Below are 15,418 nucleotides of genomic sequence, written 5' to 3' on the forward strand. Positions count from 1 at the left end.
TCTCTCCAGGCCATTCATACCATTCATTCTCCATACCATTCGGTACTCGAAGTGTATATACGAAGGCACTAGTTTAACAGCAGGATATTCGCCGAATTGCATTCCTAAATCTGTGCCATTGGTACAGTATACAGTTTTAGTTTATTTTTTATACGTTACATTTTGAATTAGGTGTTTGCTTGGTTGCTTGAATTGGTTGGCTGCTGATCCGATCTGGTGCGGCTATACATACATCCGTACACAGCTCTCCATGGATCCTACTAGCATATACGGGCATCATTGCGATAGAACGAACACACACACTGTCTGGTGGCTCAGACACAAGTACTATCTTCGTGTACATGGGGGATCGGATCTCTTCTATTGCTTAACACTACGAGTACAAAAATACATTGACTGTGATTACAACAACATCAGGCTGCTTCTGGTGATAGCCATCTCTTTCTTCTTACTTTTACTCTGCTAGTCTGCGTTTCTTTCTCTTTCTTTCTCTTTCTTTCTCCTTCCTTCTCTTTCTTTCTCTTGCAATCGCATTGAAATTTGAATTTTAGCCTAACCGTACATATATCCTTCGCGTATGGTATATATCGTATATAAATGTATGTAAAAATAAGGTAGGTAATGGAGAGCCAGAAGAAAATGTGTTTGAATTTATGCAATAGGCAACAATTAGAATTAGCTGGTGGTGCTGGAGTGCTGGCGGGGTCTGGGCTGGTGGCCTAGCCCTCCTGGCCAAAGTCCTCTGTGAATTTGCGGAGCTTCTTCAGGTCATCATCGTTGACTGTGGGTTTCGTGCGGGACAACGATTTTAGCATGTCGCGCTGCACACACAAAGTTTTGGGCAAAAAGAACGATGTGAGAAATTGTGGGGAAAGGATATTGATCGGTGCTTACCATGGTCACGGCCGGTTCGAAGAGCTTGTCGCTGGGCACATCCATCCAGTTCATCTCGACGGCACCCGCATCGCCTGGAGAGCATGGGATAAGCAGGTCATCGACAGTCTCGTCCTTATTCGTGGGACTGGGTCCCGTCACCTTTTTGAAGTGCGTGGCCATTTGGACCTTTCGCACAGGCTCCATCAGTGCATCGCGCACAACAATCGATATATCCGCGCCAGAGTATCTGAAATATACGGGAAGGTACAGAGCCTGGTTAGATGATTCTCGGAGTGCCCCAGAAGGGATCCACCCACCCCTCGGTTTTGCCAGCCAGTTCCTTTAGATCCTGCTCAGTGAGGACGTGTGTGGTGTTGCCCAAGTGTATCTTGAACATGACAAGGCGAGCATGCGCCTCCGGCAGCGGAATATAGATGCGCTTCTCGAATCGTCGCCGGATGGCAGAGTCGAGGACCCAGGGTATATTGGTGGCGCCCAGGACCAGGATGCCGTCAGTGTCGTTGCCGACGCCCTGCATCTGCACCAGGAATTCGGTCTTGATGCGACGCACACTGTCGTTCTCGTTGTCGGAACGGGCTGAGCACATGGAATCGATCTCGTCGATGAATATGATCGATGGCTTGTGCTGGCGGGCCAGTTCGAAGAGATTCTTGACCAGCTTCTCGGACTCGCCCAGCCATTTGGACATCAGATCGGAGCTGGACACTGAGAAGAATGTGGACCGGTTGGCCTCGGTGGCGACTGCCTTGGCCAGGTAGGACTTGCCCGTACCGGGTGGGCCGAACAGGAGGATGCCCTTCCAGGGTATGCGCTTGCCGGTGAATAGCTGTGGGAATTTAATGGGCAAGATGACGGCCTCTTTTAGGGCCTCCTTGGCAGCATCCAGGCCGGCCACATCTGACCACTGCACGTGAGGCTTCTCGATGACAATCGCCCCCTCCAGCTTGGCCTGTAGCTTCTTTTTCTCCGGGTCATCCTCCTCGTCATCGCTGTCGCTCTTCTTGTCCTTGTCGTCCTTGGAGCTGGACTCGTCGCCCTCCTTGATCGGCTTCTTCTTGCCCTTCTTCAGGTACTCCTTGAGCTTCTCGGCCCGATCCAAATACTGTAGACACTTGACTCTGATCGAGTCCTTGGCCTTCTCGCCCTGCGCCTCGTCTGGAAGGGGGGAATGTAAGAATGTGAGGATGAGCACCTAGCTGGATCCTAGCGGACTACTCACACTTAATCGTATGTAGAAAGTACTCCACGCCATGCTCATAGAGGCGCAGTGCCTCGGCATAGTTCTTGTTGCGATCCTCCTCGGTGGCCTTGGTCACTAGATCGATGGCCTTCTGTAATGTAGAGCCGGACGCCATGCTGCTGCAATTGTAATATTAACCAATAAATGAGTTATATTTTACTCTTCCGGCAGTGACGTCATAGGGCTGTGATTAATACAAAGGGGGCGGGAGCTGCTTGTCTTATTGATTTTGCTGAAGAAAAGCACCAGCATAACTGGAGAGTAGGTGTCCATACTGCTGTTTCATGGGATTTTCCAGTGCCTGTGGCTGTGTCCCCATTTCTGTCTGATGGTAGCTTGTCCGAGATTTTTTTCACCCATTCAATCCCCTAGCGATGCTCAGGCCGAGGCCGCTGCCAGAGGGCCACAGAGTCAAGGGGTGCTCCTTCTGTGGCGCATCCCCGAATAAAATCGACCTTCTGTGCATGACTAATGCAGCGCTTTGGACAAAAACAAATTGCATGACGAAGGCAGGTAGCCAAGAGCGGCAGAGTGCGGGGAGATATTTGTGTTGTTTCGTTGGTTGCGCATTACTCACATTTACGCTGTCTGTCCGAGCTGTCTGGCTCCGAATCCCGAAATCTAAACTCTTGCTGGGCACAGGATGCAGGGTCGTACGCTGGGTGGCTCTTGGATGTGGCTGGGATTGGAAAAGATGTATAAATTTAGCTAACAATTCCGAAACTCCAACGCGAATGACGACGTCTTCGTCGTCGGTGGACCTATCGATTAATCGGAAAAAATAGCTGTTTTTTTTTTTTGGAAACATGAAAAAATTAGCTTGAAAAATAGCCAACTCTTTTCTTTATTCATAAAACATCTATTGTTTTTGACTATTTCGCCATATACAGGCAGGCCCGGTTTGCACTTACTCTTGCAGATTACGTTTTCAGCCAATAAAGTTACGTATTTTACGTTTTTAGGTGCTGCCGTTTTCACAAATTTTTGTAATCGATAGCTTTCATTTTCCCATGGATTCTAACAAGCAAAATAAAATTGAAAACTAAATTCTTGCACTTACATTTACACACACTTACATGCTTCAAGCACAGTCTGTGCTGTTACGAGCACATTTGTGCTGTTATGCGTAAAAATGTATTTCTTGCCAACGTTCCGATAACACTATCTATGAAACAGCTAAATTGGCAACACAGGTGTTAGTTGAAAGCGTGCAACAGCTGCATATTCTCTCCCTCTCCTCGCACACATGCAATTTTTGTCGAGGCCTAGGTGGTTTTCGTTTTTAAAGAAATTCCAAATCATGACGATTCCAAAGCCGCGACAGAAGCTGGATTACCGCAACAAGCTCATACTGGCACCTATGGTGCGGGTGGGCACCCTGCCCATGCGTCTGCTGGCCCTGGAAATGGGCGCTGACATCGTTTACACCGAGGAGCTGATCGATCTGAAGCTAATCAAAAGCATTAGGCGGCATAACCGTGAGTGGACCACAATTCTACTTTAAAACTTCCAAAAACTTCCTTACCGTTATAGCCGCCCTGGGGACTGTGGACTTTGTGGATCCCTCGGATGGGACGGTGGTGTTTCGCACTTGTGCCTTGGAGACATCGCGTCTGGTCCTGCAAATGGGCACCAGCGATGCGACACGTGCTCTGGCCGTGGGTAAGCTGCTGCAGCAGGACATTTCCGGCCTGGACATCAATATGGGCTGCCCCAAGGAGTTCTCCATCAAGGGTGGCATGGGCGCAGCCCTGCTGGCGGACCCCGACAAGGCTGCTCTCATTCTGCGTACTCTGTGCTCCAATCTGGACATTCCCGTGACCTGCAAAATCCGAATTCTTCCCGATCTGGATGACACCATTAGTCTGGTGCAGAAGCTGGCCGACACAGGAATTGCGGCCATCGGTATCCATGCTAGAACCCGCGATGAGCGTCCACAGCATCCTCCCCATCCTGATGTGCTGCGTGCCGTGGCCAAGGCCGTCTCCATACCCATCATCGCCAACGGAGGCTCCCGAAACGTGCAAAAGTACGAGGATATTCTGAAATTTCAGCTGGAATGTGGCGCCGATAGCGTAATGGTGGCCCGAGCCGCTCAAATCAATGTCAGTATATTTCGGCGCGACGGTCTCCTGCCCATGGACGAGCTGATCGAAAGGTATCTGCGGCTTTGTGTGGACTACGACAATGCCCCGCACAATGCCAAATATTGTGTCCAGAACATGCTCAAGGAGCTGCAGGAGACGCCGCGTGGTAAGCGCTTCCTTCAATGCCAGACGCTGCAGCAAATATGCGAGATCTGGCATCTGGGCGACTACTGTCGCCGCAAGCAAAAAGAGCTGCGCAAACTGGGAAATTCTGGACGGGCAGAGGTTGAGCCACCAGAGGCACAGGCCAAGCGACAGAAACTGGAAGAGGCGGCCACTGCCATCACGGATGAATATGAGGGCGTCATCTGTCGTAGCATGCCATTTTTAAGGTCCACCTATGCCAGTGGTATGCCAGCTTTAAGGCGTCTCTGTATTGGTCTCTGTACTAATTGATGCTCCTTTTCTGTAGACAATCATCTGCCCAAGACCGTACTGTATGTGTACGCTGGAAAGATGGGCAAATCCCCGCCCGCCTATGAGACGCAGCAATGCGATAAGCTGTTCCGTGCCATTTGCAGCTACGATGACCAACGCTACAGCAGCACCTTTTGGGAGAAGAACAAGAAGCAGGCCGAACAGGGGGCGGCTCTGGTGGCCCTTTTGCATATCGGGCAGCTTCAAGAAGAGCCTCTGCGCGAGAATGGCAGTCTGATCAACTGACGAAACACCGAAGAATGTAAATATATGATTTTGTCCTTTTATCCTTTGATTTGAGTAGAAATGCACACTTTAAATTATTTTTATTGGGGACTTTAGCTTGGGGGAAGGGAGGATGCCCTTGTTTTTTTTTTAATTTCCTAGTGTCGGGGGAGGGGGGGGGGGTGTGGTGTCGATGGTGAGATGTTTTGTGAGGTGTAGAGTGTGGTGTGGTGTTCAAACGGACCGATGCTGACCATGTGGTGGTGCCCCCTGATGATGTTGGGCATGCTGCATGGCACCATGGGAATGGTGGGCATTATGAGGTGGCGGCATCATGGTATGATCATCACGAAATCCACAATTGGCAATATAATTAAGCAGATAATCCTTTGTAACCGGTTGCTTTATGCTCTCCACAACGGCTGTCCAACCAAAAAAGCGACAACAAGATTAAGATTATGTAACAAGTTCCAAGAGACATCATAGCTTACCGCGTGCTGTATTGAAGCTATTTGGATGCTTCTTGTCTGTTCGCTCTCGCATAAACTCCCAGTTGCCAAACTGATTCATGGTGCACTCCACAATCTTGTTATCCACATCACGGATATCCTTGGTCAACTTTTGCATACGCCCGAACGGTGCGTCATGTCCGCCCACATAAAGGAAGCCAACCTTTTTGGTCAGCAGTCTACAAGGCCACCAGCGTAAAGAGTGGTTAAGCGTTGATCTACCAAAGAATTACTTCTCTCCCGGCACTCACCCTTCGCCGCGTTCTGTGATGATCTTGAGCCGAAAATCCACAGAGTTGAGTTCGTGGGGCTTCCATTTGAAGACATTCGGACAGACGCCGGCCGTGTAGGGCTGATGCGAAGGCTGAAATATCAAACCATCGGGCTCGTGGGCCAACGAACGGGCGAACTTCTCGCCCAGCAGGCGGGCAGACATCCAAATGTCCCAAAAATCCTTGGCCCGCACACTGAATGCCTGTAGTTTTTGGACAATGATGCCCTGCTTCATGCCCGAGATGCGGGGACCTGTACAGTGCCCAGACATAAACATCATAATAAATAAACGAAATAATCAGTGGATCGTGGATCGTGTGTGTACCTATCACATCGTTTTTGATGTAATCCAGTCGATTGGGAAAGAAGGGCTCCTCGCGCACATCTCGATTGGAGAGCCGTACAATGTCATAGATGAGGTAACGCGGCATCACACCGTCATCGATCCTGTCCAGCACCATTTCCTGCAAGCCAAGAATCCCAAATCAATTAAGTGCCAGAGCCAGGGCCAAAGCATACGCAAAAGTCTTACCCCATCCACCAGGGTGCCATCGAGATGATCGTTTAGATTCTTGCCATCGAGAAACGTGACATTCTCCACCTGGAAACATGAGTGATTTCGGTCAAAGAAGTACACCTCGTCTTGGCCATCGATGAGCATCATGTAGCGTGTGCCATCGGCTTTCCAGGAAACGCGATAGGGTATCTCGCTCAGTCGCTTGATATTACGCCTGTCCATGGACACCGGCTGGGAGCCGGGGAAGCCATTCTTGTTCCAGTGACACCAGTTCTGCACCCTCGACTGGAGGTCGCCCAAACGCGGCTGATCGCAGACTTGTCGTACCCCGGGGACTCCGTCCATGAATGTGGCATTCCTTACGACCATCTCCCGTCGTCGCTTCTTCTTCGAACCATTGGCCTCGCCACCCTCGCCGCCCTCGCCCTCCTCCCCATCCACGTCATCGGCGTCGTCTTCGTTGCCATCCCCAGCTGCTGCCTGTTGCGATGTGGACGAAGAGGTGCTGCTGTCATCGTTGGGGCGCTTTCTGCTCGGCAAGATGTCATCATCGCCATTGCTGTCGTCGTACTCCAGACACCAGTTGGGCTGTTCTGGCGCCTGGGGAGCATCCTCGCCAAGCTCAAACCGTTTGTATAGCTCATCAATATAGTCCTGCTTGTAGATGCCCGGCGGCCGGGCGTTGGCAAAGACGGATAGGGCTGCCTCCAAGGAGCAATCGAGACGCTCGACCATATAGGAGACAATCAGGAAGCCCGTGCGATTGAAGCCATGCGTGCAATGGACGGCGATCACATCGAAGGGACGCTCCGTGATGAAGTTGTCGACAATTTCAATGAAGCTGCGCGTCTGCTCGTGCGAGGGAGTCTCACCATGGCCGCGACACTGCAGCTTAATATATTGCGCCCCGCGCTCCTCAACCGTCGAGCGATCATAGAATCGTTTCGTGTTGGTCAAGTCCACCCAGAGACCTAGCTTGTGCTTTGGAAATACGATTGGGGGATACGATTGATATTAGGGTAAGCCAATGTGGCGTCATAGGATATGTACCTTCACTGTCTTGCAGTAGTCAAAGAGCATCTCAGGACGAAAGGTGCACTCGATGGGCATTTTGTCCTTGAATGCCTGACTGAGTGGTGTCTTAAAGGCCAGAAAACGCTCGGCAATGATCGAGTCGCTTTTCCGAGGGCAATATAGCCAACGATTTGGCAGTGGCCCGGAGCCGCCACCTCGGTCACGATGCGATTGAGACATATTGTGTGACGACGACGACAACGAATCCTTACGCTTTTCGCTCGGAGTGGGGTTGGGGGGCGGTGTGGTTTAGTGGAATTTGGGCAAGCCCTCGCCGGCCGTTGGTTGAAGATCCGCCTTAAAGATCGCGATTTGTTTGGCCTGTCTTAACTTCTGCTTGCATTTTCACCAAATTTCAAGAGCAGCAGCACATAGAAACACACGGGGGACGGGGTGGCGCTGGACGCAGTGTGACCGAGAACTCATCGATAAGATACGCGGTCTGAACCGCAGAAATATTCCGAAAAATATGGTCTCATTTTCAAAATATACCGTAGATATACTGACGAAATTTTTTATGTCAAGTTGCATCATATTCCGTTTTTGATCTTCGGTTGCATATTACTAGCTAGGCCAGACCCTCAGCTCTAAACTCATAGTTTTATACGATTATCAAATCCATTTCCTACTAGACTGGTTAAATTTAAGTTTTCATCTTTATTGCTTTGCTCATAAAATAAGGTTTAAGCATTTAAGCACTTAATTTACTTACATAGTAACTACAAGATAAATACACATGTGCTACATATTAACTACATTTTTTGTAATTACCAGAAGCGACACCTGGGAAAATGTGTACATTTCAAACATTTTTTCCCGCTCTTTTTATTAAAAACGAATTTTTAAAAAAAATTTAGAATTTAATGGGAAACGATCAGAAATTTGATGCTGATCACGAATTAGTATTCGATGTGACCTGGGACATGGCTCTAAATGGCATTTCTACACGGTTTCTACATTGGTGCATTGGACGGGACGGTGAGTTCATAACAAAAATACTAGAATATAGTATGAAAAGTAAAAAAAATTGCAAGGTGTGTGAGCTAGACCATGATGCAATTATACTAACTTTTGCCGTCGAGACCACCTTGTATAATTGCATCATGAGCTAGACATAGTGGCTAAGCTGGCAGTGTGACCTCGGACCTAGCGATAAAATATACGGCCTGACCCTCAAAAATATACCAAAAAACTTAGCCCACTAAAGCCCCCTCTATTTAAACAGTTCAACGACTCGAGGTAAAAGGCTATACATTTAATTGTAAATTATAATTTCTTCTTGTAAATCCATCGCATCTTTCCTCTAAGTTTAAAAAACCCACGATTTCTGCCACCTGAACTGCGCTAAAATTATTCCATTGTCATTATTTTCTGTAGAATATTAAAATACAATAATAATAATTGTTTGTGGCGTGTGTGTATTTTCAGAGAAAGAAGAAGAATCAAAACAAAACAAGAATCGGATGCGGAAATCCTGACTGCCTGCTGATGTCTATGTGGCGATGCTTGTTCAGCTCTAGCAAGGAGCTAGACGAGATTTTCCGTCAGGTCATGAAACACGACGAAAGATATATCCCTAAAGGCAAGCCCTCTGTGTGGCGGACGGACAATGACCCCCGGAATGCCCAAGATTCCCACTGTCGAGGTGAACATTGTAGAGGATCGGGTGATTGATGCCATCCATGTCAGTGGGGCCACGAGTGTTTCCCTGCCAGGACAGCCTACTCCGAGCCAGCTACGCAGCTGATAATGACGCGCTACCGCAGCCTGCTCGCTCGCTCTTCAGTTTCCTGGAGCTCGGTGGCAGCAAGATCGCGGAGATCTGAAGGAGAACTTCTCACTGAAGGAGATCTCCTTCGGCCAGTCCAAAAGACTGCGAAACTGAGTTTCTGATTCCGAAAGGAACAGCACTGCCGTCGTCCCCAACCGACAACAAAGGCGGCCAAGCCAAGCCAGGAGGCGCCCTTTGCAAGGTCGTCCAGATGCATCAGCTTGAGGAACAGTAAAGTGAGTAAGTTCTCTGGCTGGGGAGGGGAGAAAAACTAGGAGGCTCTGAATACAAACAGGGCCAGGCCCAGGACAATTAATTAAAAATTCTATTGCGCCTAGCTGCGTTTTTCGTCTGCAAAAATGAACTTGGCAAACACACACATTCACAAACACATGCACAGCATCGTGAGAAATATTTACTGCAATGTAAATAAACAGTTTTTGGATTCCCAAATACTTAACAACAAATGCTGCTCGTCTCGGCCGCAGAGAATGGCCGAACCGAAGCAAAGCACAAACGATGGCAACAATAACAACAACACAATCGTCGATGGTCGATGCTGTCTGGATGGATGAGCCAACGCTCTGCACCGGCTCTCACTCGCTCAATGATCACTGGCCGGTCGCGATCACGATCTCCGATCTCCAGTTCCATTTTCCGTACCATTTGGATGGTTTTTAGTTCGCGGCCAATTGCCACAGTAATTAAATCGTTCGAAATGGCTGCCCCCGCAGCAGCCCCAGCATCCGTTAAACGCCTGCCAGACCCAGACCCAAAGATTGCTGCAGTCGCAGCCATGCCCAAAATAACAATTACAAGCAGCAGCACCACCAGCAGCAGCAGCTGCAGTAGAGGTGCCGCTGTGCCCAAATCTCCAGATGGTCTTACCGCCTTGGTGGCCAAAAAGAGTCTCACCTCCATGTCCGATGAGGAAATTATTCAGGAGAATCTCAAGGAAATACTGGATCTTAAATCCCGCGTAAGTGCCCCAGGTAGCCCCCTTGCCGTGCGCGTGTGTGTGAGTCATTTAAAAACACCTCGATTTAAGTGATTTATGGATACGTCATCATCTGGTAGAGATCCATTATCCATTATCCATTGCCGATGCAGGCAGGCAGGCACGACGGCAGAAATGCAGTCAAATATTTTTGTACGACGCCATCGTTTCTAATGATTTGTGAAAAATTACACGCCAAAATATTTCAACTTTTATCCACTTTTCATTAGAAAAGCGTACAAACCAAAAGTTACAGTGCCAAATAGCTCGATTCCACTGTACCCCCCCCTCCCCCCCGCATGCCTGTGCCTGTCTGTGTTTATACGAGTATGCGCCTGGTCATGATCTGCTTGGAACGGCGGGTCTTATAAACAAAGTTTTTATGGGCACACCTATACAGCTATATATGTAGATCCCCGGACCCCAGAACGAGGGCGATAAACGACGAACACACACAGACACACACCTCTCCTCTGGTGGTGGCATTTGGGAGACAGTCGCATCGCCATGACTCAATTTCTGATCCCTTTCTTTATCTGTTTGGCTTTTTGCAGGAGGAGCGCAAAGCCAATGGACGCCTGGTGGCCGTCATTGTTTGTTTTCTGGGTAAGATACCACTGACTGCACTGCACCACTGCATATCCTCTCATGCTTCCGTTTCGTTTCCCTTTCTGCAGTGATCTTTCTGGCCATTTATCATGCCTGGATACAGGATGCCCTGGCTGGGGTCTTGGTGCCGGCCGGCATAATGCTGTCCTATTTCGCTTGGGTCGTGGTCCTGGCCAAAAGGGATAAGCACAAACGTGCCATGTTTGTAGGATCCATATCTATTCCCTTCCAAAAGCATCTATTCACTTTTTATACAAAATTCGTTTATATAGGAAAAGCATATCGAGGAGGTGGCCATGAAGAACAAGAGCGAACTGGAGGAGAAGCATTCCCGAATGAAGCACTCTCACGGCCACGGACACGGACACACGGTCACCGCCATGAATGCGGACCAGCAGAGCTGCAGCGGCAGTGCCTCGAGCAGTCTGCACTACGTTAACGAGCTGCTGCCAAATGGAGAGCACCGCAAGAAACAGCGCCGCCACAGACAGCGGCACGGGGAGGGGGAGAGGCCAGGACGCGCGCACCGTGCGACTGGTGCCACCACAGAGGCAACGGTGCATCGCAGCGGAGGGGCAAAGAGGCCCAGCATTAGGCAGAAGCTGTTCGGCCAGAGCATCGCACATGTGAAGCTGGTGGAGACGCAAAGCGACAGCATGGACTCAACGGGCGGCGGCCCCACTGCTCCCACTGGTCCCAGCAGCGAGAAGCGCAAGAGGCTGCAGCGCATGGACAACCTGCCCATGCCCCAGGTGGTGCGCATGAGCTCAGCGCCATAGAATAGAGTAGAGTAGAGGAAGGGATGAGATGGAATGGGATGGCCTTGCTATTGTATCGAGTAAATAAATGTATTATAAAAAATATAAACAGGAAATTCGGTTTTATAAATAGATGGGCAGGCGGCAATCAAGGGAAGGAAACAATCTCCGATCGCCACACGGCGGCCGAAATCGATGCGAAATCAATGCTGAATACGTGAGCATTTTAGCTCTTTGATCAGTGCTGTGCCTTTGGCCATTTTCCCACCCACTAAAACCGATGCTAAATTTCATTGATTGTGTATGATTTTCCGCATTCATTGGCGCAGTCGGCACTGTGTGCGTGCCCTCTGACACGAATTGCTTACATTTTGACCGGATTCTGGCCAACAATTGTTTTCGGTCATTGGCTATTGTTATTGCATTTTAATGGCTTACATGTGGCGCGGCCCGCACTTTTTCGCTCCCACGCCCCAACCCCTGTGTTGCCATCCTGGTGTATTTTTGTTTTGTTTTCGCGGCTTGCTTATTTTCCGATAGTATTGTTTCAAATCAACCGCCAAGCTGTTTTTGTGATCGGTGCCAACATAATCTGTTTCTTGCAGGTTTCCTTTATTTGAATAACTTGGTAGGCGCTGAAAAATAAACATAGCTTTGGGTCTACATTTATGTAGTTTAATCAGTTTGCGTTTGTGTTCCAACAGAGTAACAAAGATCAAAAAAAGCAGAATGACAAAAAAAAAAAAAAAAATAAATAAATAAATAAATTGTTCGGTGAAGTGTGCGTAAGAGTAATTTCATATAATATTAAACAGTGAAAAGCAAAACAACCCGTCGGCATGATGCAATAATACAAGGTGGTCTCGTCGGGAGCCGAAGTTCGTTCGTGTTGTCCCTTATCGTCAGTGCATGCTTGCTTGTGATGAAGGTTGTTCACGGACGAATTTTTTGATATATTCTTAACCCTTATGTCCCGACAACAACAAACGAGACCACCTTGTATAATTGCATCATGCCCGTCGGGAAGTCCAAGAATCATAGCATGATGCAATTATACAAGGTGGTCTCTTCGGCAAAAGTTAGTCCCTTAACGTATGCTAGCAATAAGTGCGAGTGAAGGGCACATAGTATAGTGAGTGTGAGTGAGACTCGCTGGAAGAGTCTTTTGTGTAAACATTTATTAAAAAAGTGGAAAAGAATTAATAAATAAAGGGAATTGAAACCCCGCGCGCTCCCTCGTTCCTTTTGGGTCCTAATGTTAGGACCCGCCATAGAACAGCTTTTTGGTCGCTCATGCGACATCTTGGTATTGTATAGTCTTTGATATTAATATATCAGTAAAATCATTTTATTTTAAAATTTTAAAACCCACGGGCCTGTTAAGGGTTAATCAACATCAACATATACCGTCTCACTCACACTCACTATACTATGTGCCCTTCACTCGCACTTATTGCTAGCATACGTTAAGGGACTAACTTTTGCCGACGAGACCACCTTGTATAATTGCATCATGCTATGATTCTTGGACTTCCCGACGGGCATGATGCAATTATACAAGGTGGTCTCGTTTGTTGTTGTCGGGACATAAGGGTTAAGAATATATCAAAAAATTCGTCCGTGAACAACCTTCATCATCAACAAGCAAGCATGCACCGACGATAAGGGACAACACGAACGAACTTCGGCTCCCGACGAGACCACCTTGTATAATGGCATCATGAATCATAGCAAGTCCTCCTTCACCCTCGATCTGCCGACGAGTTTGCCTTCTGAAACAAAACGACAACACTAGTATACACTAAGGAAAGGGATTTTACAGAACTGATGAATACAGAAATACAACATTTGGCAGTTAATAGTCGGGATCTAGATATAAATATATACAGAACACAGATCAAGTACATTAATATGTCAAAAACATGCGATTCTGTGAGAGACATTATTAATTTTTATATTATATTATTAATTCAAAGCAGATTGAATAACAGAGAGAGACTTGGACAGAGAATGATTAACCCATTGTCGACCATTTTAGTCCAGTTTAGGTGAAAGAGATAAAGAGACAAAATAGGATGGACCTACAGGATTAATTACTATTACTACTATTAGTTCTTATCATGTTTATATAAAGGGGGTATAAGTAGGCTAAGATTGTTTTTTCATCGGTATATTTGCGGTATATTTGGAAAATGAGACAATAAATATCATATCGATAAATCAAACAGTCACACTGTTTTATTCATTCAAAAAGTGAGCGTCGTTTGTGATTTCCAATTTTTTTCCAGAAGTTTAATTCGTCCAGTGTCAAGTCTCTTCGCTGCGTGAAGAAGCTTTTTTTTCGTTTTTTTGTTTGACTTCCAGTATTTTTCTAAAATGGATCTCCGAAGCTGGAAGTCGGTGATCCTCGCTTGGGTAAGTTGAGCATTTTTTTTTTAAATTTTGTTTTGCCTGTGCGTTGCTGGCGCATAGCTATATTGCGTGTGCGGGCAATTTTTGCTTGTTTTTTTGAAAATTTTTACATTAAAGGACAATCTATATCAAAATAAATGCAAGAGATGATCTTGTTTTCAGATTAAAAGCCGGCATAAAGTTATACTTTCTATGTGTGCGCGTGCATTCTTGCTGGCCGGTGTCTGCGAGGCTCGCCGCATTCATATGCATCCATACCTGTGAGCCATGCCGTGTGTGTGTGTGTGTGTGTGTGTGTGCTTGGTTTCAAAATTTCTTGCGTTTAAGCCAACATTTTTAAAAGCCTTAAAAGTTAAAAATATTTGAATACAATTCATTTTGGTGGAAAAGGGAGCAGAGCTCTCAATGCTTGAAAATAACAATGTTTAAAAAAGTATCTAAATTGTAAGTTGCATTGTAAAATAATGAACATTGGAAGTTACAGGAACGAAAAGGTTCCTTGCGAAGTTCTGCGTCAGAGTTCTGGTTTGTGTGTGTGTGTGTGTGTGTGTGTGTGTTTTGCTGCCTGCGCCGCCTGCTGTTCGTGCGTGACCTTGTGTGATTAAATTTGTGAATTTGCTTCTTTTTTTATGTCAAATTGCTTATATATGTAATAGTAATAATTAAATAAAATCGAATGTATTTGGAATCGCGATTAAGAACGAATTGCTGCCGCAGAGCACTACCTGTGCCATCGCGTACATCGCGTGTATATGTATTTGTGTGTGTTTTTTCTGCGCGGGTGCGCAGCCGCAAGGCTGCAATTAGCCGAAGGTACCCTATGCCTGTGCGTGTGTGTGTGTGTGTGTGTGTTTTGTATTTGAGCACAAGTGGGCATGCGTGTATGTGTGTGGGTGGCAGTGGGAGGAAACAAAAATCCAATGCAAATCCTCAATATAATCCTCTTACAGGTACAGAAATGCGGCTTCGTGGACGAAAATGTGCTGACTATCGAACAATCAAACATCTATAAATTCTTCGAGCGCTACCTGGAGTATGATAACATGCATCTCTCTCTGGACACCACGGGCTCGGAGCACAGCGATCTCAGCTCGCGCAATGATACACCGCTGATCAAATTTTTGCAAAGTAAGAGACTAAAATGTGTTTTTGATTCACCTACTGATCCACTCCCTTTTTGCCGCGAGCAGCCGTTTATCCAGACTTTGGTGCCAATCTGGATACAAGTGGAAACCTCGATCGCAGCGACTATTATCTGGTGTACACATTGATGCTGCACTATGCATGTGTCACTACAAAGAGTACACAATATCAACTCAAATGCACAGAGCTCCCGGAGCACATTCAAAAGGCCATAGCATCGTTTTTGTCGCGCATCGTTAATAGTCAGAAGATAACACGTTTATGCCTGGGCGAGGCACTTGAAACGACTAAGAAATTTTTCGAGCCCGCCACACCGCCTGCAATGGTCTTGCCGGATACGCCGAGCACTGTCCAAACGGAGGCCGCCATCATTCCCCCCCCGCCGACCCCGAGACTCCTGGCACACCCGTAAAGGCCATCACAGAGAGT

General features: G+C 47.3%; 5 protein-coding genes across 8 annotated transcripts; 3 read left to right on the forward strand and 2 right to left on the reverse strand.

Moving 5' to 3' along the window:
- Positions 1-118: 118 nt before the first annotated feature.
- LOC108155335 (vacuolar protein sorting-associated protein 4B) lies at positions 119-3,151 on the reverse strand. 3 transcript variants are annotated; one of them, XM_017286098.2, is made up of 6 exons: positions 3,049-3,151; positions 2,715-2,816; positions 2,117-2,256; positions 1,194-2,052; positions 895-1,123; positions 119-821 (listed from the first exon to the last, which is right to left on the reverse strand). In XM_017286098.2, the coding sequence occupies exons 3-6, from the start codon at positions 2,250-2,252 to the stop codon at positions 720-722; spliced, it is 1,326 nt and encodes a 441-aa protein (XP_017141587.1). In that variant the 5' UTR covers positions 2,253-2,256; positions 2,715-2,816; positions 3,049-3,151; the 3' UTR covers positions 119-719. The 3 variants fall into 3 exon arrangements, with proteins under 3 accessions (XP_017141587.1, XP_017141595.1, XP_017141577.1); XM_017286106.2 differs by lacking the exon at positions 3,049-3,151 and having other exon boundaries at positions 2,117-2,253; positions 2,715-2,897; XM_017286088.2 differs by lacking the exon at positions 3,049-3,151 and having other exon boundaries at positions 2,715-2,897.
- Positions 3,152-3,234: 83 nt separating this feature from the next.
- On the forward strand, positions 3,235-5,024 carry LOC108155329 (tRNA-dihydrouridine(20) synthase [NAD(P)+]-like). Its single transcript, XM_017286074.2, has 3 exons — positions 3,235-3,615; positions 3,671-4,633; positions 4,697-5,024. The coding sequence occupies exons 1-3, from the start codon at positions 3,384-3,386 to the stop codon at positions 4,945-4,947; spliced, it is 1,446 nt and encodes a 481-aa protein (XP_017141563.1). The 5' UTR covers positions 3,235-3,383; the 3' UTR covers positions 4,948-5,024.
- Positions 5,011-7,718, reverse strand: LOC108155312 (mRNA-capping enzyme). Its single transcript, XM_017286033.2, has 6 exons — positions 7,276-7,718; positions 6,241-7,206; positions 6,034-6,172; positions 5,687-5,960; positions 5,418-5,614; positions 5,011-5,348 (listed from the first exon to the last, which is right to left on the reverse strand). Exons 1-6 carry the CDS (start codon positions 7,477-7,479, stop codon positions 5,161-5,163), a joined length of 1,968 nt encoding a protein of 655 aa, XP_017141522.1. The 5' UTR covers positions 7,480-7,718; the 3' UTR covers positions 5,011-5,160.
- Positions 7,719-8,607: 889 nt separating this feature from the next.
- Positions 8,608-11,537, forward strand: LOC108164910. The gene is made up of 4 exons (XM_017300890.2): positions 8,608-10,049; positions 10,622-10,673; positions 10,745-10,881; positions 10,949-11,537. The coding sequence occupies exons 1-4, from the start codon at positions 9,627-9,629 to the stop codon at positions 11,453-11,455; spliced, it is 1,119 nt and encodes a 372-aa protein (XP_017156379.1). The 5' UTR covers positions 8,608-9,626; the 3' UTR covers positions 11,456-11,537.
- A 2,126-nt stretch (positions 11,538-13,663) lies between these two features.
- LOC117192357 lies at positions 13,664-15,410 on the forward strand. Of its 2 annotated transcripts, XM_033397005.1 has the most exons (4): positions 13,664-13,849; positions 14,009-14,106; positions 14,797-14,974; positions 15,037-15,410. In XM_033397005.1, the coding sequence occupies exons 3-4, from the start codon at positions 14,890-14,892 to the stop codon at positions 15,399-15,401; spliced, it is 450 nt and encodes a 149-aa protein (XP_033252896.1). In that variant the 5' UTR covers positions 13,664-13,849; positions 14,009-14,106; positions 14,797-14,889; the 3' UTR covers positions 15,402-15,410. The 2 variants fall into 2 exon arrangements, with proteins under 2 accessions (XP_033252896.1, XP_033252887.1); XM_033396996.1 differs by lacking the exon at positions 14,009-14,106.
- The last annotated feature ends 8 nt before the right edge of the window (positions 15,411-15,418 follow it).

The sequence above is a fragment of the Drosophila miranda genome, chromosome XL (genome assembly GCF_003369915.1).
Source record: "Drosophila miranda strain MSH22 chromosome XL, D.miranda_PacBio2.1, whole genome shotgun sequence".
Classification (NCBI taxonomy): Eukaryota; Metazoa; Arthropoda; class Insecta; order Diptera; family Drosophilidae; genus Drosophila; species Drosophila miranda.